General features: G+C 36.0%; 3 protein-coding genes across 4 annotated transcripts; 1 reads left to right on the top strand and 2 right to left on the bottom strand.

Annotated features, from left to right (window-relative positions):
* Positions 1-2,812: 2,812 nt before the first annotated feature.
* On the bottom strand, positions 2,813-5,201 carry LOC141710589 (uncharacterized). The gene is made up of 2 exons (XM_074513160.1): positions 4,606-5,201; positions 2,813-4,329 (listed from the first exon to the last, which is right to left on the bottom strand). The coding sequence occupies exons 1-2, from the start codon at positions 4,883-4,885 to the stop codon at positions 3,149-3,151; spliced, it is 1,461 nt and encodes a 486-aa protein (XP_074369261.1). The 5' UTR covers positions 4,886-5,201; the 3' UTR covers positions 2,813-3,148.
* Positions 5,202-11,959: 6,758 nt separating this feature from the next.
* LOC141711649 (uncharacterized) lies at positions 11,960-17,539 on the top strand. Of its 2 annotated transcripts, none has more exons than XM_074514246.1 (5): positions 11,960-14,609; positions 14,687-14,732; positions 14,836-14,958; positions 15,100-15,177; positions 17,091-17,539. In XM_074514246.1, exons 1-4 carry the CDS (start codon positions 12,390-12,392, stop codon positions 15,159-15,161), a joined length of 2,451 nt encoding a protein of 816 aa, XP_074370347.1. In that variant the 5' UTR covers positions 11,960-12,389; the 3' UTR covers positions 15,162-15,177; positions 17,091-17,539. The 2 variants fall into 2 exon arrangements, with proteins under 2 accessions (XP_074370347.1, XP_074370348.1); XM_074514247.1 differs by having other exon boundaries at positions 14,839-14,958.
* Positions 17,540-18,399: 860 nt separating this feature from the next.
* Positions 18,400-25,881, bottom strand: LOC141711650 (tRNA dimethylallyltransferase 9). Its single transcript, XM_074514248.1, has 11 exons — positions 25,596-25,881; positions 25,449-25,502; positions 25,167-25,209; positions 24,471-24,579; positions 22,721-22,919; positions 22,020-22,245; positions 21,603-21,697; positions 20,835-20,926; positions 20,133-20,208; positions 19,603-19,742; positions 18,400-18,795 (listed from the first exon to the last, which is right to left on the bottom strand). The coding sequence occupies exons 1-11, from the start codon at positions 25,803-25,805 to the stop codon at positions 18,711-18,713; spliced, it is 1,329 nt and encodes a 442-aa protein (XP_074370349.1). The 5' UTR covers positions 25,806-25,881; the 3' UTR covers positions 18,400-18,710.
* Positions 25,882-26,615: the final 734 nt, after the last annotated feature.

Raw genomic sequence — 26,615 nt, forward strand, 5'->3', positions numbered from 1 at the left:
AAGACAACTAGTCCCCACCGCGAGAACAACCATTAAAGATCGAAACTCAACAACCCTAGGATTAATTTTAATCACAACCCTATTTTTTATTCCACAACATTTGGCGCCGTCTGTAGGAAGACAACAACAACCATGATACTTACACGGAGCAGAAACAACAATGAAACTGATGATCCCATCTCATCGCAAAAGGTCTCATCCTCGGTGGAGATCCCCCATACTCGACCTACGCCACCACGGAGGGAGGAACCCCTGTAGGGGCATCTGAGACTCAACCTCAAGGGACGAATCCCCCAATCTAGGGACGAATCCCCCAGCTCCTCAAGGAACGAATCCCCAATCTCAGCAACTACAGGCAACAATAAACCCTCAATCCGTTGGGTATGAGTACTCAACGATCGTGATTTCACTGACTACCAACTCACCTTACGGGATGCTTTTATACCCAGAGGCTGGAGAAAGTGGTTTCTTCAATTGAAGTGAAGGACAAGGGCGGACGCCCCAATACATTCGTAACTTGGATCTCATCCCTGACAATCGAGAATTCTCTCGACCCTACTCTGCTAGAGACTCCAACTAATCCGACGAGGAGACCGCTCCAAGGAGGAGACACTCTGGTAAGGAGCCGATGTCGAGTAGTTATCAGCAGCCCAGGAGCATCCAATGGACGATTCCCCAAGATGTACAAGAGAGGATTATGACTCATGAATCTGAGATTCAAAGGCTGAAGCGTGATTTGGAGATGCATCAGATACCTAAGGCAAAGGGTTGTTCCCCCAAGGGATGACCTTAATGTCTTAATTCCCATAGGAGATCCTAATAATCCAAACCCATCATTCACCGAAAGATAATGGATTCCCACATCTCAAGTAAGTTCAAGATGCCCACCATCAAGGCATATGATGGTACCGGCGATCCCGAAAATCATGTCAGGACATTTTTAAATACACTGTTATTGCAGCCTGAATGACGCTATCAAGTGTCGGGCCATTCCCCGGACTCTAGCTGGCATGGCTCAAAGGTGGTATAGCCCTCTACCCCTAAATCGATTGGGTCTTTCAGAGAAGTAAGCCAAGCCTTTATCAAGCAATTCATTAGTGGCAGAGTATATAAGAAAAGTTCATCCTCTCTCATGGGCATTGTGCAAGGAGCGAAGGAGTCCTTAAGAGACTACTTGAATCGGTTTACTAAGGAAGCTTGAAGGTCCCGGATCTTGATGACAAGGTAGTTATGATAGCACTGCAGCAAGGGACTAAAGACGAGTTATTCAAGATGTCCCTAGCTAAGCGCCCCCATGAAAGCATGTTACAGCTCCAAGATAGGGCCGAAAAATACATCAAAGTGGAGGAAAACATGAAAAAGATAATGGTAAACAATGAACCCACTGGCAACAAGAAGCGGAATACGGATCAAGAGTACGACGCAAAGGACAAATATCCTCGAACTAACAAGAACTCTGATTCCCCTTCCAGAACCCTTATTTGTTGTAGGTACTCTTTGAAAAAAATCATTCTTGAGTCGGTGAAGGAGATGTCCATGAAAATTTTGAAGGACTTCAGGGAATATGCCTGGTGATTGAGGTCTCCTCATGTATTTAACGGGTGTCCTCGTTGGAGATGCGGGGTTAATTTTGGTGTGTATTTTGGTAATTTTGTTCTTGCATTCAATGGGGGTGCTCATTGAAATTTGGAGTCATCCTGCACTTTATACCCAAAAACTTGGGATCACCTGTACTCCTATCTAGTGGGTTATCCTAATTCGGGGGACATGAATGCATTTAGTATTTAAGGTGAACCGTGGCTATACATGCGTTTCTAATCAAGGGAAATAGCTAATAACGGAGTGTTGTACTTGTGCACGGAGATGCACTATCCGTGAAATTCTACAATTACGGAGTATTTGCGGTTGGGTCTCACAATTGGACATTGCTAAAGTTGGCGAAATACGGATATCAGTAGGTTTCCTACTGGGTCTCGGGATGAGAAGTCTAAACCAAAAAAAAAATTATTCCCTAAAAATTATGTTATAAGGGCCACCACTTACCTAATCAATCTCAATCATAAATTAAAATACAAATACCACACACCATTTTTTTCAATGAAAAATTACTATCGTAAATTTTATTTCGGACATAAAATTTCAAATTTTATTGTTAGCAGATTTTTCCTCATCTGCCCTCCGTGGGCAGGGCATTCAACATGGTCTTTCAAATTTTGTGCTATACGGAAAATGATGCTTTAATCATGATGATAGTGCACAAAAGAGTATAAATATTGTCACTTGTTAATGGTTAACAGGTGTTTAAGACACAAAAATGATGCCGTAGACACATGATTCAAATTTTTTTGAAAACCAGCTTACTATGCAGATCATAAACTTGACAAATGACATAAAAGTTTAGACATACCTCTGTCCATCATTAAGCAAAAGGACAATTTCCTCAGTCATCCGGACCACTTAAAAGTGATGCAATCTTTGCTTGAATCTACCTAATTTATTAGAGAATTACTATCTTTATGTTTACCGTTTAATATAGACATACAACCAAAATAAGGTGACTAGATGGTTAACTAAAAACTAAACAGTTGGTCTATAATAAGAGTTCCAGGTTTCTAACATATACCAATCCATTGAGTGAAATGAGAAAGGTGAAACATTTTTTTACATAAAAAAGACAAAAGTCACTTTGTGTTTTGGTTTTATAGGCATATACAATCTTCCCATTCCATGGATTTTAGAATTGCATTAAGAAATCAGATGGAGAAACAAAGGCGCCGATTAAAGAGTTAGATTTGGATCCGGTTAATGGGAATAAAAATGAAATTTTTGTATTCGTATTTCATTCTCATTCTCGTTAACCATCTAAGAATCTCATAACTCAAATAGTCGAGGATTTTATAATATAGATCAGTAGCACTTTCTGACTCAATTTGTTCTTCTTCTCTTAACACTTTCGGACTCAATTTGTTCTTCTTCTCTTAGCTATAAACTAAACCAGCTTGAAAGTCATACCAAATATAATAGGTAAGAGATGACAATGAACTTGCTGTAATCTGACTATAATCTGTATGTAGCTGTGTAATATTTATATTTATGATATGTTTCGAAGTACTAATGCATAAGAAGCTGAAATTATATAACAGATCAGCTAGCAGTCTGTGGCAAGAGGGTACTGACAATATCTAGTGTTTTTCATGCAGAGAAAAAACCTCTCATAAGCTGATGCCATTTTAGTTGCTTTAAACATTGATAGTGCATAGTTCTTGCAAACCATACCTTTTCTCCGCAACACTTCTGCCCCATCTCTTATTGCTAATTCCATGGCTTCTATGAAAGATGCTACATTAGGTGCAAAAGTGTAGCCAAATCCTTCATTCAACACCACTGTTCCTGTAATACTTGGATAGTTTGGAGTCAAAACTGGTGTGGCACAGTGCATCGATTCCATTAATGTAAGATCAAGCCCTTGAGGCCTCAAAGTTGGATTTACAAACAAGTCAATCGCATTATAAAACTCAGACAGTTCAGAAGGCTCCAGTTCACCTAATACCTTCACACTAGGGCCTAATTCAGCATATCTCTTGCCCCATGGACCTGATCCTGCTACAAGTAGAAAAACTCCAGGATGGTGCTTAGTTATCGTCAAAAAAGCTTCATAGAGAAGTGGATGCCCTTTGTCCCTGACTAATCGCCCTGCCACGCCCATTACTAGGGTCACATTTCTAGGCACTCCATGTTTGTCGCGAAAATTTTGACCAGATTTAGGATCATGAACAAACTTTGTCTCATCAACTCCATTAAGTATGACATGAACATTTCTTTGTGGGAGCTGATATATATTAACCAAAGCCTCACCAGCACTATTGCTGATACATATATGCTGTTTATAGCTTGAAAAGAACTTAATTTCATCAACAAGCCGTGGCATTGCTTCTTGAAGTTCAGTCATAGGCCCTGGTAACTGTCCATCAGGATTAGAAAGAAGCTCTTGGAATAGTTTTGAGTGCATTATTTCATACCATATTCCGTGCCATGTCACTGCCACTTTTGGCACCAGTTTAGCACGCCAATAAGGCAATGATACACTTTCACTGTGCACGTAATCAAATTCGCCTACCAAGTTTTCTTGATTGAATATATCAAATGCTAATGAACAATTTACTGATCCATGATCATTTGCTGCAAAATGAACATGAAGACTGCCTTCTTGAATGTCATTGTGAGGCCTTTTATCTGATGGCACGGTGAAAACATGTATTTCGTGACCTTTTGCAGCTAGAGCACTGTATAACGTTGAAGCGTGTCGCTCCATTCCACCAGGGCCTGCACCTGTACACAAATTGAGATTCGAGTTTGTAGGAGAAATTCTCTACAGTTTTTTTAATGTAGTCTGTAAAGTTGATTTTTCTGCAATGTATAAAATTCAATCGGAAATCTACAAACACAAATTGTACTAATGATCGGACAGTAATGTCTCCACTGATTTTATAGCACTTCACTAGATACAACATTTTCTAGACTAATTTGAACTAGAAAAAACAAAATAGATTTGAATTATGATCATGTAAAAAAACAGCATTTAAGAACTGAAAATTGGAAACTCACCAACGGGCCATGTTTTGGAGAAAACCGCGAGCTTGAGCTTCTCAGACGGTGGACCAAAACAGAGTTTGTTCCATGGAAATCTAGCATCCCTTAGATCACCGTTGAACACCTGTGCTTCATTGGCATTAAAGAATGGTTCTTGAGAAAATCTCAATGGAGTGAAGAAGTAAACAAAAGACGAAAATATAAGGATTATAGTGAAAACTGTCGAAGATTTTATGGAAATAATCTTGAACAAAGAAGCAGAGGAGAATTTGTAGGTTTGATGTTTAAATCCCATTGTAACATTAAAAGGGGTAGCTTTGTGTTATTAGTTTCTTGAAGAAGATATTAATGTTGACCCATTGATGGTGGATCTCTTCCTCAAATTCGATAGAATGCACATGACCTGCTGCTTAGTCAACTATTTTTCTCCCTTTGTTTTAGCCCCTTCTTACTGTATACTTCTATCAATGTTGAAGCTCAGTTCACATAACATTATATCATGTACACTAATTTTCCTTCGTGAATTGAACCGAGACCTGCCGATCAGCGGGAGTTCCACAATCAGCTCATTGTTGTGCCATGTGCCAAAATATGGTGATCTTGGGGAAAAAGCCTAGAGATATATGTGTTACTGCAGGTTACACACCTCATGAGTTCACATAGACATGTAGAACCATACATGCATTGGATAGGGCTCTCTTTTCTGCCCAAATTCAGGTTGATCCCGTGTCTACTTAAAAACGGTTTTCACTTCTGTACAACAAATCTCGTGATAAAGTTAAACCCCCATTAACTAATAATTGTTAAAAGTAATAATCTCGTTAAAATATTATTTTTTTCAGTCCCAATATAATAGATATAGTGTATTTTTACTTCCGATAAAATAATAAATTCGTCAAGGTAATATTTTTTCTCGGTACTGACACTATTACTTTAAAGGTGGTTTAACTGTATTTAGTGCATGTTTGGGTTCCCGTTTATTATAAATGGGCCCAAAGGCCATTTTTAATTTGTAAAGAATTTTTAGCAACGTTAATATGAGGCTCATTTTCTCCTGTAAATGATGAAAAACAGAAAGTTGGTTGAATGGTACATTACGGTTTTCATCTCACGTTTTGTCGAGTCGTTGAGCTGCCACTCTGTTTTCTCAAAGGCTCCATTAAAACCACCTTAAATTTAACTATAGTTAATATTATTATTATATTAATTATTTGTTAATAAATATATATTTATATAGGATAAATTTTATAATTACTCATATTTAAATGAATTTAGTTGTTCATATTACTTATATGACACATTTCAATTTTAAGTTATAAGTAACATTTTAAAAAAAAATCGCAAACAAGCCTTTATTGGATACTAAACTCAAAAGTTACATGTCCATTTACCCACCTTCAAATCCACAATAAAAGTGCAACGAATCTGTTGTACCTCAGCATTCGTCGTCCTTAGCTGATATGAACTTGGAGCCCATTCCATTTCAAGTTCACTAACACAATGTGCAACAATAAAAGTATTTGGAGCACCCGTGTCCACCAGAACCATTACTGCCCTCCCATTCACTAAGGCCTTCACATACATTAACCCGTCGCCTTCACATACATTAACCTGTCGCCTTCAACAGATTGCTCAGTCCTTATTATCACCAAACGTATAGGATTTACTCTAGCTGGAACTCTATCATTCCCTTCCCTCATTTTCCTCATTTTGCTCCTCCACACAAAGAGCATTCGGTCTCTCTTTTCTGGGATAATTCTTTGTTAAATGTGGCCCATCACAAATAAAGCACCCATTGTCACCAACGCCTTGAGACTACCATGATTTCTTGGCATCCCCATTGCCATTTTTCTTATCATTCTTCTTGTTTCTGCTCTCATTCCTATGATTCTTCCCACTGTTTTTCCCACAATCAACGTCATTTGAAGAACCAGCTTGCTTGTTGTGGTCTACTAAACTATCAGCAGCAGCCACATCAGTTGGCAAGTCTTTAACAGCCTGCCTCCTTAATTCTGCATGTGCCCAAGGTTTTAAGCCAGCCAAGAAGTTGAACAACTTGTCTTCATCCGACATGTTCTTTATATCCAACAATAAAGAACTGAACTCTTTCACATAATCTCGAACAACCCCTGTTTGTTTGAGATTTCTTAAACTTTCCCTAGCAAGCCAAGAAGCATTAAGTGACAGAAATTACTCCTTAAGTTCCTTCTTCAATGCCTCGAATGTGGTTATGGTGGGTCTGTCCACACTCGCATCACCATCGGTACGAGTTCGCCACCACAACTTAGCATCGCCAACCAAGTACATAATTGTTATTGAAACTTGTTCACTTTCCTCAATGTGGGCATCCTTGAAGTACTGTTCCAAATCCCATAAGAAATTTTCCAGATCCTTTGCAACCCTTGCGCCACCATAGGCTTTTGGTTCTAGAATCTTTACCTTTGAGTGGCCCTCCCTTGCACCACCAACATGACCACCAGCAACAGCCCTCTTTAAGATAACAACTTCATCTGCCATCTTTTACAAATCATCCTTCACCATCCCAGATAATACAGCAGTTATTGCAAATAGATCAGTAAATTTGCCATCATTTGTAGCCATCACCCCAGCCACCATCTCTTTAAACGCAGCAAATTCATCCCTCATAACTTGAACTTGATTTGCCAAACATATTTCATATGTTGACAGTGGAACTCCCATAAATGTTGGATTTTAAACGCAGCGGGGGCATGGCAAAACTCTTTCACACATACAAAATCCAAATAAAAGCATATAAATCGTGAATAAAAATTCGAGGGATCGAATCTAACCTTTAAAAATAATTCGGAGACAACGATCAGAGATCCTTAGCAGTTGCTCCTCAAGTGTGAAGCACTCCACCGGTATCCACCAAGAAAACGACTTTTAGGAGGAGGAGGAGGTGGAGAGAATTTGGTTTTCTGAAACTTTTGGGTTTCTGGGGTTCGATGTGTGTTAGAATAAAATAGGGTCTATAATAGTGTATTTATAGGCAAAATTTTCTGCTGAAATTTTCCCATAAATATTATTATTATTATCCCATTTATTATTCTCATTAATAATTAAAACACCTTTTAATCATTAATCCTTTTTCTAAACACTTTAGAGATAATTCTCTCTCTTGATTTAATTTCCAAAAATTAAATCTTTAATTAATAATATTAAGAACTTTTCTTAATTAATTTATAATCAATTAAATCTCATTTAATCAATTATTAAATTTGCCAATTAATTATTTATTTCACAAATAAATAATTATTAGTCATTATTAATTAATTCCTCCACCATAAAATCATTCTCTTTTTATGGTGTGACCCTGTAGGTTCAATATTAAGCCGGTAGTAGAAATAAATAATAATAAAACTATGATTAATTAATTAATCACATTTATTCTACATCGTGAGTGATGCTTCTCAACATATCGCGACTATCCGGATAATATGAATTCACTGCTTAGAATACCAAGAACCTGTCAGTGAATAGTTACCGTACAATAAACTCCTTCTACCCTACAATGTCCCGATTAAATACAAGGCATGGATCTCGTGTCAAGCCTATCTAATTCAATCACTTTGCTTACCATTTACTATGCGTAATTCTATGCAAATTAGAAACTCCTTTCTAATTTCATTTACTCTGGACAGAGATTCCTGAACTAGCATAAGTGGATCAGCCTTGAATATTCGCTTCCTTCACTAGAAGGGGTAGATCCTTTATTGATCATACACTATCTTCGTGTACAAATTCCTATACCCAGAAGAGCCCTAATAATTGTCCCTGGAGACTAAGAACTAAACCAAAGCATAGTTCAGTGTACACAAGATGACTATGATGACCTCAAGTCTAAGGATACTTGTACAACTATCACTAAGCGAACAACTGCTGACACGTGAGTGAACTCCATCAGTTGTTCAGTTGTGCGAGTCATGTTCAGTGAACTTATTCTATAATAAGCACCTACATACTAGCTATAGTGTCACCACACAAATGTCTATGAGAACAGACATCCTTCATAATGAAGCAAACATAGTATGTACCGATCTTTGCGGATTATTAATTACCAGTTAGTAATCCTATGACCAGGAACTATTTAAGTTTAGAGTTATCATCTTTTTAGATCTCACTATTATGATCTCATCATAATCCATAAAAAGCTTTACTCTAAACTATGGTATATCTTATTTAAACACTTAAATAGATAAAGCCCGTAATAAAAAACAAAAACAAGTCTTTTATTAATATCAATGAAATCAAAACAGATTACATAAAAGTTATTCCTAAATCCTAATACCTGGTTGGACTTAGGACATATTACTTTCAATAAATCCCTCTAACATAGCCAACCTTTCACCAGTTGTATTTTCTCCAACCATCGTTGTTTAAGCCCACAAAACTCACAATGAATAGGGTCAATTTTTCGCCTTAAACTGAAACCTGCGCGGCCTGATTTTGATGCTCGTCGCCCAACTGTGCGCCTTGTCAAAACCATCTAGCCTTCCTAAGAGGTTGTCGCCCAGAAACCCAAATTAACTTTGTAGCGGAAACACAAAGAACCAAGAGTGCAACACCAAGTGCCTCGTGTGTGCAAGTATGTTTAATTACCAAGCAAATATAAAATACACAAAATTATGAGCTCCACACCCCAACTTTATATTACCATAAATATAAAGGATTACAACCAAGTATTATGCTTTTAGCCTTTGCCTAACTGCCTAGCATAAATATTACAAGTGCAGAATTCTATTACTTGTTTCTATCTCTAGATTACATGTAATTCGAATTTCCAACTGTTGAGCAGTTTCCATAACTGCTTGGTAGTTTCCAAAACTGCCCAGGCCCATGCACCAAATGCTCCCCATGTTTTCCCAACTGTTGGGCAGTTACTTGCACATCCAAAAGCCTTTCATTTAAATATATATAAGCCCATATATATTTATTTTTAATTAATCCTGAATTTGGTGCCTTACCCAACCATGACACTTGTCAAATTCTCCTTTATTCCCACAAAATATGTGCCCAACTCATGCCTTGACTTAACCAACTTAGACTTCAGCTTCAACTCCCAGCTACTTGCTTTGCCTACTTATAATTATCCCACAAGCCGACTAAATATCTCAAAAACCCATGGTGCCCCAGTTGTCGCCGCCTACGCCAAGCGCACCAATGCGTGTGCCGCTGCCCAGCTCAGCGTCGCTTAACTTTGGTTTGTGCCTTAGTGCGCCAAACCAGAATCTTTAAATCAAAAGGTGTTACAAACCCTCCCCCACTTAGAGTTTGATATCCTCATCAAATTGCTTAAACTCACAAGAAACCTTTCCTTCGATAAGCAAAACCCAATGCTGCAACCATATGCATCTAGGCACCACTGCCTTAAGCCAACTACCATATTCAAATCTTCCTGATTATCCTCCATATTTAAATATGAAATATGTCCATCCTTATCTCTAGCTCCCTGATTTTTAGATACAACAAAAACTGCACAATTATCTCCCCCCTTTTCTCGCACCACACCTGTCATGTCCGTGAATCTCTCCATTTTGTCACTGCTGCAACCTCCCTCTTCTTGGGATGACGTACCTCCGCCATGGCTAGGTAATCCAACACCTCATGCAGCTGTTCTCAGCCACCTTGCACCAACATTTTGTTTTCCGCCTCGTCTTGGTGCCCTAAGCCATGCTCCATACGCTCTTTCGATCTCCTTCTCTGGATATGCATACACAACACTACATTCCCGATCTGTATGTCCCATAATCCCACAAACAAAACAAAAGATACCTAACATTTCGTACTTAAAATTCACCCAACTCCAACTTCCGCCTTCACGTTTAATTTTCATACGTATCTTCAATGATTTTTGGATGTTTAACGTAACTCGTATTCGAACAAACTCCCTCGTTATACCATCAAAATTACCAGGATCTGATTTAATGTACTTGCCTATAAACGCACCAATGCTCTGCAAAATGGTCTCGGATATAAAACTTTTACGTATATCATGCACTTGGACCCGGATGTCCACCTCATTCAATATAACCTGTTGTGCATCCTCGCCTCCTGCATTTTATGATATACTAACATGTTTTGTTCAAACGAACACAGTCCGCCCTCTATAACCTCACGCAAATCCATCACATGGAAAAATACAAATAAGTATCGGTACCCTCCTAGATCGTGCACCTCCATGCCTTCTTTAGGTTTGATGCCATCACGTTTTGTATTGCTTGAAAATTAATATATTTATCTGTCAAAAACTTCCCCACGAGTACAAGATTAACCCGTTAATATTCAAGAAACAAGTAAAAGATGGATCGAAGGAGTCATGAGTTCCTCTGAACTCTAGTTTTAAAAGTACTCCTGTGTTCTATCACCTTTATATTCTTAAGAATTTTTTTTAGCTTTTTATTAAAATAATAAAAAACAATTAATTTTATTATATTCCAAATGACTCTCTATCCTTATCTTGAATTTAGTTTGCATGACAACATAAAACCTCACTTTTAGCAAATTGAGAATCATGTCCTATCATGCTTTTTATTTTATATTTGTCTTTTCAAAAAATAAAAAGGAGAAATATTCTCTGAAAAATAAAAAGCTTTAGTATTAGATTCTCAACAAATAAAAAATGTACCACTGCCTCAGACAAACAAAACTACTACAGTGTTTGTGTGTACCTATATCCTCTGTTTCATTCCACACTTTCACTGCACGTGTCACTTCTCCCCCACTCGCTAAACACCTCCGTGTCCCCCATCTCCCCTCAGTGTCTCACTCTTTGGCGGTCATCACTCACGTCATCCTGTTGAACGTATGCCTAAATAAATAAAATAAATTTAAAACAGAAATAAAAATTTATTTTTCTTTCCTTTTTTAATTATTATATTTTATTTTTAGTGGTCAAATTAATTCATATTTGATCAAAAATTAAAATATTATTCCTATATTATTTAGAAAAATAAGTATTATATATTAAAATAAATTATATATTTCTTTCAATGATCTAATATTTTATTTTGCTCAATTATAAAAATATTAAAAAAGTTTAGTCAAATTTCGATCAATATTAAATTTTTAAAAATCAATCAGTAATCACTAAGGAATTTTTCAGAAAATAGGGAATTTTCAATATTTGATGAAAAGTTAAAAAAAGGATTATCTTTATTTGAAATTTACTAAAATTCATCTGAAAATCAAATTTACATATTTATGAAGTATTTATTTTCCAAGTCAACATACGTGTGCCTCAACCGTCTCTCTGCCTGCCACAGCGCGTGGGCAAGAACAAACATGACTAAGCCTACGTTAATCTTGCGTAAGTGATATATATAGGCACTTAATCTATACATACAAAAAGATTTGTCAGAAGAGAGAGAAAGTAGAGAGAGAGAAGAGTTCGGATCAAACACAACACAACCCTCTTTCCCCTTGTTCAAACACTTCAGATCTTGTTTTTGTGCGTGTGTGTGTGTTTTTTTTATTTCTCTCTTCCCCCAATTTACAAACCCTAAAAATCTAATTTTTTATTTTCCCCTTTCTTTTATTTTCCTTTTTTTCTTTATTTTTCTTTTATTTTTTTCAAACTCTTCTTCAGATCTCTCACTCAAAACCCTAGCTTTTTTCAATTTACGATTTTGGGTCTTTAATTAGCGTAAAAATCGAGTCTTTAGTTTAAAGATCGAGTCTTTTTGACCCGGATCTAGGGGAATTGTTGCGGGTTTTAAAAATCCCCAATTTTTAGAAACCCTAATTTTGAATTGAATTGAAAAGTTAGGGTTTTTATATGTATGGCGTCGGAGACAATAGGCGGCGCCGATGAAAAGCAACGGTGGGGGCATATTAGTAAAGTTTATACGAGAAAGTTTCATAATAAACGGCTTAAGAATACCTTAAATGATGGTGTTTTGACCGAAAAAGTCGCCGGAAAAGTCGCGGTTAATGGTAATGGTAGGGTTAACGGTGATGAGAAGAAGGATGGTGGTGAGAATTGTGGGACTGGGGTTGTTGTTGAGGAGAATTTGGGAACCCTAGGTGTCGAAAACGGGGATTCGAAAGAGTTGGAAATAGAGAAGGAATTGGGTGTTGGGAATGGGAATTCGAGAGAGTTGCAACGGGAGGAATTGGGTGTTGAGAATGGGAATTCGATACAGGAGGAATTGGGTGCTGAGAATGGGAATTCGATGGAGTTGCAACCGGAAAATGGGAATTCGAATGAGGTGCAATCAGAGAAGGAATTAGGGGTTGAGAATGGGAATTCGATGGAGTTGCAACCGGAAAATGGGAATTCGATGGAGTTGCAAACGGAAAATGGGAATTTGATGGAGGTGCAACCGGAGAAAGAATTAGGTGTTGAAAATGGGAATTCGATGGAGTTGGAACGGGAGAAGGAATTAGGTGTTGAGAATGGGGTATTGGATGTGGATAATCAGGTTTTGGAGGAGTTGGTGGAGGTGGAGGATGTGAATGGGGAAAGGAAGGAGGTTGTGATCAGGGTTGATGATAAGGTTAGGATTAATTTAGGGGCAGGGAATTCAAAGGACGAGTTACAGGAGCTTAGAAGTAAGTTAGTTAGTGAGCTGGATCAGGTTAGGAGTTTAGTTAAGGAGCTTGAAGAGAAGGAGATTGAGCTTAATAATGCATGTGATGTTCCTGTTCCCGGGCCTGTTGTAGAGCCAGCTCCGCTGGCTGAAACGGCTTTAACTATGGGCGGTGGTTATGGTCAATCTCAGCATTTAGGGGACGATGTGATGGAAAGGAGAGCTTTGACTAGAGTACATTCTGAGGTCGGTCCTGTGTCTCACATGCCGTTTCGACCTGCTCCTGTGAGTGTTCCGGTGATGGAGAGTAATGATTTCGGAGACAGGAGAGTGTTGTTGAGGAGGAATTCGGATGCGGGTGGTATGGTGGGTGGTCAAGATAGGAGAGCATTGATGAGAGTGAATTCTGAGATGGGTGGTGGTCAAGATTATAGGCCCTTTCGACCATTAAGTGTGTCGGTGATGGATAACAATAATCATGTGTATGGAAATGGTGAATTTGTTGAGAAGGAGAAGAGGACTCCCAAGGCTAATCAGTTCTATCGAAATTCAGAGTTTCTACTTGGGAAGGATAGGCTGCCTCCTGAAACTAACAAAAAGCCGAAATCTAGCGGCGGGAGGAAACATGGTGGATCAGGTTTTGGGTTCGGTATGGAGAGACACAGGAATCAAGCTTTTAAGAATTGTGGCAATTTGCTCCAGAGGTTGATGAAACACAAACATGGTTGGGTGTTCAATGAACCTGTCAATGCTAGGTTACTTGGTCTGCATGATTATCATGATATCATTAAACATCCAATGGATTTGGGAACAATTAAGAACAAGCTAGCACAGAACTTGTATAAGTCTCCGGGGGAGTATGCTGAGGATGTACGGCTTACTTTTAGTAATGCCATGACATATAATCCTCCGGGGCAAGATGTTCATGTTATGGCAGCTCAGTTATCTGACATTTTTGAAGAAAAATGGGCAGCTATAGAATCCGAGTATAATCATGAGTGGAGGAATGAAATGATGCATTATGCAGGATTACAGACTCCTACTTCAAGGGCAGCTCCCCCTCTGTCAATGAGGGCTCTGGATAGGTCCCAGTCTATGTTGAATCCCGGTGATTCCAGACCGAGACCTTCAATACCTCCGGTCACTAGGACACCAGTACCAAAGAAGCCCAAAGCAAAGGATCCAAATAAGAGGGACATGACGTATGAGGAAAAGCAGAAGCTGAGTACGAACCTGCAGAGCTTACCCTCGGAAAAGCTTGATAGCATTGTTCAAATTATCAAGAAGAGAAATTCTACTCTTAATCAACATGACGACGAAATTGAAGTAGATATTGACAGTGTTGATGTTGAAACACTTTGGGAACTTGATAGGTTAGTTACCAATTACAAGAAGAGTTTAAGCAAGAACAGAAGAAAAGCTGAAATTGCCAGAGAAAGAGCTGAAGCTGCTCGTAACAATGCAGCACTGGTAATAATTTGAGTAACTTATTTCTTAGAATGGGGAAAACAGTGATATTAAGTACTAATATATTTGTGTCTTTGCAGAACCCAGTCCCTCCAGTTATGGCGCCACCTAGAGATAATGAAAGAGGTGGGACTCTTTAATTAGTTCTTTTATTGGCCTTTACCGTAGTTTTTATCCTGGTTCTCAATGCTAAAGATATTATATTGATTATCTATTTTCGGGTGTGCAGCAGCAGGGGAGATGAACATTGCAACTGGTGTTTCTGTTCCAGTCGAAAAGCAACATGATAACGTTAGTAGGTCAAGCAGCAGTTCAAGCAGTTCTAGTAGTGATTCTGGATCCTCTTCAAGTGGTATTGTTTTCCCTGCACATTTTAGTTTTTGCCAGTCTCAGATTTCTGTGTCTAGCAATTGTGCTGCCGCATGAAGTGGCTATATTTTGTGTGATGCATACCTAAATATTCATCTAACTTAATGCAACACTCTTGATGCAGATTCAGATAGTGATAGTTCCTCGGCAGATGGATCGGACGCCGGGCACTCTCCAAGAAGCTGAAGGGAATTAGATTAAGGTAGAAGCACTTTTAAGTTAGTTAATTATTTTGTAGTCATTTTTTTGTGGTATCAGTGAATTTCCACGATTTCAACAACCCCCCATGCATATTTTAATACGTGATACTTGCTCTTTTGGTCATTTATTGTATTTAATTACCTCTATAACTTGTTGATGTCGACGTTTGCAGTTTTAACTAAGAATCCCTTCTTACGAAATAATATGTACATAAAATGATAATGATAAGGAAAGTTGATATATAGCATGTTGGGTAGTTGTGAGTCCCACTTTACCTCTGTTAAATGTATAATGGCGTGTTCTTAATTCCTATTTGTTCAGTTTGTAGTAACTGCATGTTTGACCATTTTATCATAATGTTTGCAAGTTTCAGTTATTTCGCTAGCAAGTAGCACTCACTGTCTGTGCTCAGCGGGAATTGATTTTGGTTTGTGTAAATATTTTAGAATATTACTTGTAAAAATTTGAACTTCCAAATAGACGCCTGATACTGTTAAAACTCCCATTGTATCAGTGATGATTTGAAGAAGTTTTTTTTCATCATAAAGCTGTTGGGTTCATAGAGATTGTCTGTTTTTGTATTGTATTGGATTTTGTAATTTTATTAAAACGCCTTAAAATTTACTTGCCTTCTTTTTAAGTTTCCTCATGTTGATCACTTTCACCCAGGTAATTAATAGTTGCTCACATATGTAAGCATTAGTTACACCCACGTGTCTTTTGGTATAGGCAAATAAGGTAAAATTTAATACATATAATTTGTATACCGAAACGAATTTCAAATGATATGCTGTTTTAGAGCACATAAACTTGACCAAGCAGGGGATGGCTGTAGAAAACTGTGGTGTAAATGCAGAAGTCAACCTCTGTTAACTTTTTTTGAGAAAAAATGTGAAGTTAAGTCCTATAATGTGTTATGACACGTAGGCACAATCATTTTAAGGGTCAGTTGTGATTTGAAGGTAAGTTTTGATGAACTAAAAGTAGTGACCGGAAAAGATGACATATGTAAAACACAAAAAATAAGATAGTGCATCGTTTAATGAATGTAACAGGTTTTTAATGCGTTGTTTGTCAAGTTGACTATACTTTGACGCGAGATTTATATATAATCATACGGATCCAAAAGTTTTATCTTGTAGTAGATTATATGTAGCTTCTTATGAAATTTAATTCGTAATTTTATACCAATCAATTGTTTAACTAATTCTCATCTTATAAATGTCAATATGACCATATAATAATGCCAGTTTCAACGTAATGGTGCATCAAGTAGTGAGATTATTTTAGTACTACTAATGTTGCGGTGATGTGTTGTTGTTTGAAGTTCCTCCTGTTTTCCTTGTGAGGATTGGTCCAGTGGTCGAGGTCTTGGTTTCTCTAAGAGAGGTCAAGGGTTCGAGTTGTGGCGTGTGCGCGTGTTTAACTATAAAAAACAGTATTTGCTCAATGATTGCTGGATTGTATTCTTTTGATGTACAAAGAAAGTGATTAAATATTAGAAGTCATATTATAGATTTGGATATTTACTTGGATATTGTGTTTGGTATTTGAGTCTCGGGATATACTTTTCAGCACTGATGAGTCGAAATTGCCGCCCTAAATTAAAATGGCTAGCTTGTGATCATGTTTAATGGGCGGAATTTTTCATCTGAATCTGTAATAATACAATAGCAAAAGATGTACTTAGCTAAGAAACTATTATACATGGAAAAGAATTAAACGAAATTTATTTCAGGTCTTCCTCTTTAGGGATTTTTTTTTCTTTATGAAAATTATGCCATGATATTGCGCATTTTTGTATTTTTCCCAAAAAAAATGTAATTACTGTGCTTTTTGCGTTTCCACATCACGCTACTGCTTTTTTAGGTAATATATGATCTGTAAATTAATGTATCTATTTTGATTTTGCAGCTAGAATGCACGGGACAATGCGACCCGGAAACTTCTGATAATGTTTTAGGCTTTCTGGCTGGAGAATCCCGTGCCTTTCATTTGATGTTTTGAAGGGTTTATTGCATGGAAGTCTCCTTTGTCCTCATTTGTTTTGTTGGAGATGTTGATATGATGGTGATGGGGACTCCTTTGTGTAGCAGATGTAAATTTCTTAGAATTGCTACCAGTTTCGGCCATGAGAAACCCTATATTAGGTTTTGTATTTGTGACATTGCATCACAATTTGTGCTATGTTTCAGCAAGGGCCTCATGCCAGGTTAGTTCAAATTAGTGGGAACGAAAAAGTCAGGATTGAACATATGTATATTCTAGTTTAGTTTTGTTTAGCATAATGTTAGGTGTACTGTTTGCCTATATAGTTTTCTAGTGTGTACCTTCGTTTAATGACAGAAACACAGTTCTTGCAAGCTCCTTTTATGTTATCGTGACCATTCTCCTAAAATCTAGAGGCTTAGTATTTACTAGGATGCAATATTAACCCGTTTATAAGCTTGATATGTGCTGTGATGATATGTAGTCAGTTCTGGTTTACAGGTTTGATGGTCCAGGTGAAATGTGCTGCTACTGTGTAATCAAGTTAATAGGCCTGATTGCCATACTGGCAGCCATTGTTTTCTATGTATTTCAGTCTTGCTGAGCAGAATGGAAAGGCTGTGTTTTTTCAACTTGAATCAAGAGGGTGTTGTTATCCTTTCCCTCAGTCTCATCTCGCTACTGATGTCGAACTCTATGCACTGTTGGAGAAATGCCATTAAAATAAAATAGTGAAGTGGGAGCTAGTTGCATATCAGAAAGTTGATGTTCAATGAATCTTATATGATAGACTTCAGATATGGATTTAAAGATCTGATAGATGTTTTTACTCAAATTCAAGTATTCAGTTCTGACAAAAAAAAGTGCAAAATATTCAGTTGCAGTTAAATTCAACTAGTACTATAAAAACACCCTCAGGGTTCACAGAACATCAGAAACTTGAGCATTACAAAACTGCCACCTCTTCAACGAACAATGTCAGGTCATTTTTTATGGCGGAAATCATCTTTTCAAAATATATTATACACCCTTGTAGAATCACACCCTTAAATTTTATTAAGATGGTTCTATAGAATGAACACAATACCAGCTGCAAACCGTAGCAATTAGCAATGGTACACAAGGCAGCTTGGCCAACTTAAAACCTCCTATACAGGAAAAGAAGGTATATTTGCTGCTTGCAGGAACAATACACACTCCAAGCACTAACATAATTCTATATGGAACTGGGGCATGCAAAATTCGAGTTGTCATATGGACAGTGATAATCAGCAGTGTTTTATGATCTTTGCCAATAGAATTCTCCTAACCCTTGCTTTTTGTACTTAGGAAGAGAGCCCAACTATGTTAGGCAGACCTTTTCAACCCTTGAAAGAACAAAAAAAAATTACAATTTCACCTAAATATCCTATGCTAACAAAATTTGTCCTACGTTCTTACAGATAAGTATTAAAGGTGAACAGAAAGGAAAAACAGTAAGCCTTTCCAGGATCAACAATGGTCAAACATACAGCCAGGTAAGGTAACAATCTTATTGGAACACCACTAACTAGCAGATAAATTCAACTGTCCCTGAGTTTCCCTTATCCATTCTAGAATATCTGCACAATTATCACGCCCCACAAATTGCCTGCATAAAATTGATAGCCAAAGAAATTAGTTCACTCTTGGAAATCACACACACACATAAACATATATATCAGTAAAATATATTACGAACAATACCTGACATTCCAATATTGAAAATTAAAAAAGTTAACAGATTATTTTTTCTGACTAAATTATCGAACATCAAAAAGTGATGAAAAGTGATTTCAGAGTCGGTATCATTTTAAAAGGATAAAAAGTTTGTAATCAGCAGAGCTGGATTCAAAAAATACTATTGAGTTGGGAAGATAATAGTTTACATACCAATTATCTATAGTGCCCGTTTGAGAAATTTTAAAATAAGTAACTTATGACTTAAAATGATTAAGTGCGAAATAACTGATAAGTTGATAAATACTTATAAGTTCTATAAGTGTTTGGATAAATTTACTTATAAGTCAGAAGTTTTTTTTACTTAAATGAATTAAAACAAATGATTATTAAATACATTTATCTTAGTTCATGAATCTTAAATTAGAAAATATTTAAAAATTTATATTTTAAAATCAAAACTTTAGAAAAAAGTGAAAAAATGAAAATAAGTTGGAAAAAAGTACGTCACTGCCAACTTTCAACTTATCAGCTTATAAGTTGTAAATTCAGCTTATAAGTTGGGTCGACAAACACTCGTCGATAAGCTGTTACGGGCTTATAAGCCATAAGTGGCTTATAAGTATATTGCCAAACAGGCCCATGTCTGTGTGTGTATGTGTATTATTCAAGTGCCTATGCTTGCCCTCTTTGCATATGTCACAACAATAAATAGTATTCAGCATCGTCACAGGCATACCTATTGTTGGTACGATAACCCTTCATTTGTAAGATTTCCCTACGGTCTGATAGATCTCTCTTCATTTGGAGTGCTTTCGGCACTTCCATAGTCCCGGATTGATCATGGTATGATTCATAAATGAATTTGAGCACGTCTTCCTGCAAAAATTAGAACTGAGTTCTACAGAAGAATGTGGAAGGGTCAAAATGATCACTGGGTAAAGGTTAAGTTATCACTAGAGAAAATTTGAATCCATATCTATGTTAACCATATTAATAATTTCCAAGTGCTTTACTAAACAGCAGCTTCCGACTATAAAACTCGATTCACCAGAAAAGAGATATAGTTATACAGTCTCACAATAGCTAGAAAATTTTAGTGCATCTTTGCAGTATATACAGGAACAACAATCAGGCATAAGGATTAGTAAGAAGTTAATACACACAGGGATGACATCCCATGTGTTCAAAGTCATTCTAAACAGCATTGGCTGAAATATCAACCAAATCGGATAAAACTGCAAAGCCAAGTTTTTAGAAATGTCATACCATAGGTCTTGAAGCATTGATCCAGTTATATATAGGCTCATTACGGAACCATGTCAACTGTCTTTTGGCAAAATTCCTGGAGAGAGAGTGATCATTATATTAATTCACAGGAACAATAAATAAGTAAAACCTAATTGGTCATGTATGACTACATACTCACCACTGCATACACCAGCTGGTCAGCAACATTAGTGAGGATATACTTCATTACTTGTGTTGGGCCAAATGAGTAAGACTACTTTCAATCATTGAATAGCGATTACAAATTTTCGTCTAATTCTGGAATCCTTTTCCTAAGGTGCCTAATTTGTGATGTTTCAGTGTTAAACCAAGTCAGATGAGAAACATGAATGGCGATCAACTCCCCACACTTTGGATCAGATGAGTTTATGTACCACAAGCAAAATGGATTAATGTGCTACTATATTAGAAACATATAACTATTCTAATCACAACAATACAGGAAGCTTTAAACATGTGTCAAAATACTTTCATTATTCCACACATCTGCATTTTAGCAAATGCATCAGGTCAGTAACAAGGTAAACAATTTGTGTGAATTTCAGTGCATACTTTATAGGTGTGACAAAAATTGGTGAACCATATTCAGAACATATTTCACTCATGAAAATACATTATATATTACATGGTAAGCAGATTATATGATTACCATAACTAGAGGGAAGAAGATGGAACATTTACCTAGATGCTTTCTGGAATCCAGATAAAAAAGTATAAAAGTCTCTTGTCGAACTCCCACCTCGTTCTTTACAATGCAAAAGATATTCCATAGCCTGTATATAATAAAAGAAAGTAACTGCAGTCACTGAACTCGATCATAGGAACCAGTAATCTTGATCTACAGTATAAAGATTACGGAAATCAATTCAATGTGTGCAATATAAAAGAATTGCCTAAATAGAAGATAATGTAGCAACTCCTTTAATTATATCGACCCAACCTTTGAATGAAAGATGCTATCTATCACTTGATTGCTAGCTGCTACCTTAAGATGCACAAGCTTTGGACAGAATAATGAGACAGGAAATTTTAAACAAGAAAGGAATAAAGATCATACATATTTTAAGTATTAGGACATATGATTATTACAATAGTGTATCTTTTTATCTATTTGTTTAATATATACAAGATTGTTTTCGCAGGAATTCGATAAAATTAATGAATTTAAACTTGTTAGGCTCTTCTAGAGGATTCCTAGTAGATGATTGGATATCAAAAAATATTTCACTGCAACCAATCTAAATAGTACAAATGTATTACTAATACGTATCTTATTGTAGAGTTTCGCCTAGATCACATCAATTATATAAGAGTCAAATGACTTCGAAGAGTCGGACTAGGTCATTTGTATGCAGGGTATTATACTGTCTTAGATTTTCAGAAAACACTGATAGTTTTAACTTCTAAAACATATGAAAGATTATGACATGCATATTATGTAAGGCATACATTTCTGTAACCAATTGCTCGAGTTGCAGAATTAGTATTTGGCTGAAGACCAATATCAAGAAGCCACTTAGCCTCTGACAATATCCCATCACTTCCTACAATAGAGAATTTTTACGTTATCCATCTTCTCAAGTTTCATGCAGTTAAAAGCTAGAATAAGTAAAGCTGAATTCAATTCTGAACATAAAATTTTACAGTATTTTTGCAGCTTCTGTCCAAAATTTAAGATAGGAGCTTTTATGTTAGTACTTATCTGCATTAAAATTCTAAAGTTTTTTAACATTTGAAAATTATTTAATATGAAAACATATAGTTAAAACACACACACAAAACACATGAATATACATTTTCCAAATAAAAAACAGATAATACAGCCAATACATAATGTACATATAAAAAAAACATCTGCAAGGTCACCTGAAACCATATCTTCACACCGGAAGTCAATTGACCTGTATAAGTCCATTCTTGGGCTTGATAAGAAAAAGCAAGAGAAGTCGTAGTCTAGGTCCCCTGGGGATCTACTCTCCTGGGGTTGATTATTTAAAGAGCTGCTGCTGCAGTGATCATCTACATTGGGTGAATTAGGTTCTCTAAATGAATCATAGGGCACATGAAAAGCTGACGGAGGCGATCCGCTAGACTGCAACATTTTACGAAATAATATTATAGGAATCATTCGCTGATCAAAGTGACTACTCGCAGCGAAGAAGTATCCTATAATTATTCAGGGGTAAAATTAAACATAATATCCAGTATACCACCCAGTGTAAGCAGACCAATTCGCTGTGGGTTACCTGAAGTTATAAAACTGCTTTTTGAAAGCGATAGAATTAAGAATTTGGAACGGTGCCCAAAAGCTATATATCCTATCTGTTCAATAATTAAGTCATATACCGTAATGCCGTATCCAGTGGGATATACAAAAAATAGCCAACCACGTCAGCAATACAAAAAGAAGCAGCTTGAAGGGGAATCACTTTTCATGCAGTGTGAAAAATACAATCGGTCAATAATATTTAATGACGCGGATAACTAGTATTCGATACTGAAAACATGGACAGAATAGTATATAGAACTGTATTAGAGTCAGAACAGCAGAAAATATCGCAAACTACCTTGATAATCTCAAGTTTGCGACGTATACGATACCAATCATTTGCAGGTAAAGACCGAGCACTTGGATCACCTGCTTGAACAACCAACTGCACAGCAGCATCCCAGTCACCATCTCTTTCTAAATCTGAAATTTCAGCTTGTACTTCAGCAACAATCTCAGGAGAAGATTTTGGGACATCTGGTTTTCCATATATGTACCTGAAAAGTAAATAAACAAAAGATTTCATGTATACCAAGTAGTTTGCGTTTCATTAAACATGAGAAAACATTCGAGCACTGCAAAATTATTAATTAGTTAAAAAAAATCCTGCATCAATCAGCATTAACATTAACATCAACAAATCCAAGCTCATTTGATCTTAAGGTCATTTAAGATCTAAGGAAAGCTTTTGTGATAAACTTATAAACATGTGCATTGACATGAGCAGATAACCTTGTGCACAATATGTACAGTAATGAAAGTTTGTTATGTAAGCCCATTTGCAGTAATTAAAAAAGGGGTTAAATATCAAAACAGTCACTGAAATGAAGGCCGTATATCACTTCCTTCACCGATCTTAACGGAATATCATTTTGATCACTAAAGTCTTATAAATATCAAATAGATAATTCAAAATATGTGATGAGAAAATAATTATAATCTTTTGTTGAGTTCTATACATTTGTGTTCAACGCAACTACAACCAAATGAATTGTTGTGGATTCTAGTATTTTAGATTATATGTCAGGATTTTTTAAAAAAATATTTACTATTTATTTTAATTTTACAGTTAATATATCTTACTTAATTAAAAATAAATAGTAAATAGAAGTTTTAAAATCTAGATATTTTATCTAAAATACTAGAATTCACAACTTTTCATTTGATTATAGTAGTGTTGAAGAAAAATGTGTAGAACTTAACAAAATATAATATTACTTTCTCATCGCATTTTTGGAGGTAACTATTTGATATTTATATGACTTTAGTGATCAAAATGATAACCCGTTAAGATAAATAAACGAATTGATATATCGCCTTCACTTCAGTGACCAGTTTGATATTTAATCCATTAAAAAAGTAACAAGGTTTTACTTATCCAGTATAGTGAAAGATAGGCATCCTAACAATGACACGAGCCAGCTAAAATTCCTTGCTGATAGATTAAGAACAAGGCCGATGAAAATTCACCCAGAGAATTATAGGCAAGTGCTTGAAAAGTTGAGTGTTGCAGGTACCAAATGAAGTTGTTAAAGAGCAATGCAAGTCCATGCAAAATAGTGAGACAAGCTATCTTAACTGATGTCTCATCATTTATTTCTGATAAGGAGGATGAGCAATGAAACCTAGTAGTCTAATACTTAAAACTAGTGGTGGTTTTTAATGGAAGTATTCCTATATTATTGGAAAACAATGAGATAGAAAGATTATTGAATTATCATCTTTAACCCTTACTGCAACTTTGTGAAAATATTTCTTCTTTAAAGTTGGCCCTAGAAATAACCTTTTAACTCTGTCAAAGAGTTATATACACAGATTGTATTGAAATAATTGAATTTTATTACTTGGCGAAAAAAAAGTCAGATAGTGCCTTTACAGTCTAAACTGGAGAAAGTGATTATCAGGGTAGAGATACTGATCCAACTATTTTAATTATGCCATAATTCAACTGCTTAGAAATGTGCTTAAGTTGAAATCTAATTCTCAACTTTTCTAGGCAGATGAAGAATTGCTAGAAAGCTAATTTGCAAACAGAGGCAAAATTTTACCATCGTAAGTACAATCCCGTTCCACCAGTGACTATTGGGACCCTTCCACTTTCAAGTATCTTTTCCGTAGCATTCCTTGCTTCCTCATAAAATTGCCCAACAGAGTAGTCTGGTTTTAAACATATAATATTTTATATAAGTGATGATACTCATTTGATAAACTAAAATTAAAAATACCTAATGATGACCTCTAAAAGTTATAAAACACGTGACATGATGAGAAATTCGAAAGAATTCAGCAAATTGGTTCACCAGAAAAGTAGTAAAAACTTTGTCCTTTCACTAAAACAACTACATGTTTCTGCAAATTAGATATAAATTTCAAACAAATTAATTTTAGTGTCATTACTCATTATGATGTTATTTTATCAGCTCCATAGGAACAACATGCTACACCTGCAATAGATATCCTAGGCTCCTATGCTGATTGCTACACATAAATCCCAGTTTTAGCATGTATCTTATCATACATTGCTCGATTCTGTCATTCAAACAAATCAATTTCAGTCCGTCCTTATCTTATCATGCTCCATAAGAATGACTTGCTACACGTTCAATAAATATCTTAGGCTCCTACGCTAACTCATATACATCCCAGTTTCCAACCGCATGAAGTTATCTATGTACCTTAGTTATTAAGTGAAAAAAAAACACATTGTGTGCAACAGAAAAAGCTACAACTCCACAAATACATACCTTCAGACGGCTCCAAAATGTCAATTAAATGGTGTTTGACTTCCTGCAAACAATCATAAAATCAAACACTGACCAACTCTATCTCCACACACATACACACAGAAATATAGACAGAATAAACGAAACTATGTAATGTAGTTAAAAACGACTAAATTAAATACAAATAAACCTCGAGAAATCAACATCCTCTATACCGGATAATTTCATTCATTTATCGAGATTAAAAATACAGTAACGCCGTCTCGATAAACACTTATCCAAATTAAAATACAGCACTGGTACCTTTCTATCAGACAATGAAGGCTTAGCAGAACCAACATCAAGTCCTCTATAAACCTAAAATATCAAACAGTAACACACATATATTACATTTTACCTAAATTAAAAGCATTATAAAAAGAAATATTTCATTATAAAATTAATAAGCACCTGAACTGAGTCGGCGCTAACGATTTCGCCGTTGAGTCGCTTAGCGAGTTCAAGAGCAAGTCTACTTTTTCCGGCGCCGGTGGGACCGGAAATAACAATTACTTTCTGCTTATTTGCTGCGGCGGAGACGCCGCAGAGTTGACGGCGGCGAAGGTAGTAGAGAGGATGAAAGCAACGGAAACGAATGCCGCCGGCGACGCCGCTCATCATTTTCGAGGCAGAGTAGAATAAGATGAAAGCTTGTGTTTGTTTCAGTTTTGATAAGCTTGTGTTTGTTTCAGTTTTGATAAGCTTGTTGATACAGTGTCAAACTTGTAATATTGAATTTTATTTAAATTATTTTAAGCAAATATTAAAAGCTAATATTCAATTTAAATTTATAATAAGAATATTTTTCAAAATTTTAAAAATAATTAGGTTTATAAACATCTTACAGATATAGTATTTTTTAACAAATTTTGTCTTACAAAAATATTGTTCTAACAAATTTCACAAATGAATGAAAATTCAATAAGAGTAAAATATAATTTCATGAGTGACTATCAATTCAAAGTTTATTATTAAACCGTAATTTTTTTGATTTATTTTTGTCGGATATTTTCATTGTCGCGGAAGAAATCTAACATCAAAATATTAAAATTATGTATATATTTTTATTTTTATTAACTAGTTTAAAATTTCATGATTTTCAAACAATATTTAAGTTTTGACTACAAAAGAATACTGCAACTTTTATATGAGGAGCAGACATGGCACGTGCAGCTTATACAGAGCCTTTGGGCTTTGTGTAAATTGTATTTGCTGGTGGTTTACCAGGGAGATCTTTTATGTACATTTGCCCTAAAAGAATCGTTTGTACCATAACGATCTTTATAACAATGTTCACAAAATCAATCCACATATAAGAACTGGTTGAACTCCGTCCACATATCCTCCTCTCGTGGAATAGAGTATTCTGGATATGTTTGATTTGATTTTAGAAGATTCGGATGAACGTATTAACATACAAGCCGCTAATAC

The sequence above is a fragment of the Apium graveolens genome, chromosome 3, assembly GCF_009905375.1.
Source record: "Apium graveolens cultivar Ventura chromosome 3, ASM990537v1, whole genome shotgun sequence".
Classification (NCBI taxonomy): Eukaryota; Viridiplantae; Streptophyta; class Magnoliopsida; order Apiales; family Apiaceae; genus Apium; species Apium graveolens.

What these genes read in the sequence shown, in the direction of transcription:
- LOC141710589 (XM_074513160.1), bottom strand. Translation starts at nt 4,885, where the DNA reads ATGGGATTTAAACATCAAACCTACAAATTCTCCTCTGCTTCTTTGTTC. An exon ending in CTCCAAAACATGGCCCGTTG is followed by an intron (nt 4,330 to 4,605) that starts GTGAGTTTCCAA and finishes ATTTGTGTACAG; the next exon opens with GTGCAGGCCCTGGTGGAATG.
- LOC141711649 (XM_074514246.1), top strand. Translation starts at nt 12,390, where the DNA reads ATGGCGTCGGAGACAATAGGCGGCGCCGATGAAAAGCAACGGTGGGGG. An exon ending in ACCTAGAGATAATGAAAGAG is followed by an intron (nt 14,733 to 14,835) that starts GTGGGACTCTTT and finishes TCGGGTGTGCAG; the next exon opens with CAGCAGGGGAGATGAACATT. An exon ending in TTCTGGATCCTCTTCAAGTG is followed by an intron (nt 14,959 to 15,099) that starts GTATTGTTTTCC and finishes CTCTTGATGCAG; the next exon opens with ATTCAGATAGTGATAGTTCC.
- LOC141711650 (XM_074514248.1), bottom strand. Translation starts at nt 25,805, where the DNA reads ATGATGAGCGGCGTCGCCGGCGGCATTCGTTTCCGTTGCTTTCATCCT. An exon ending in ACGGGATTGTACTTACGATG is followed by an intron (nt 22,920 to 24,470) that starts GTAAAATTTTGC and finishes TTTACTTTTCAG; the next exon opens with GTACATATATGGAAAACCAG. An exon ending in GCAAACTTGAGATTATCAAG is followed by an intron (nt 22,246 to 22,720) that starts GTAGTTTGCGAT and finishes AAAATGTTGCAG; the next exon opens with TCTAGCGGATCGCCTCCGTC.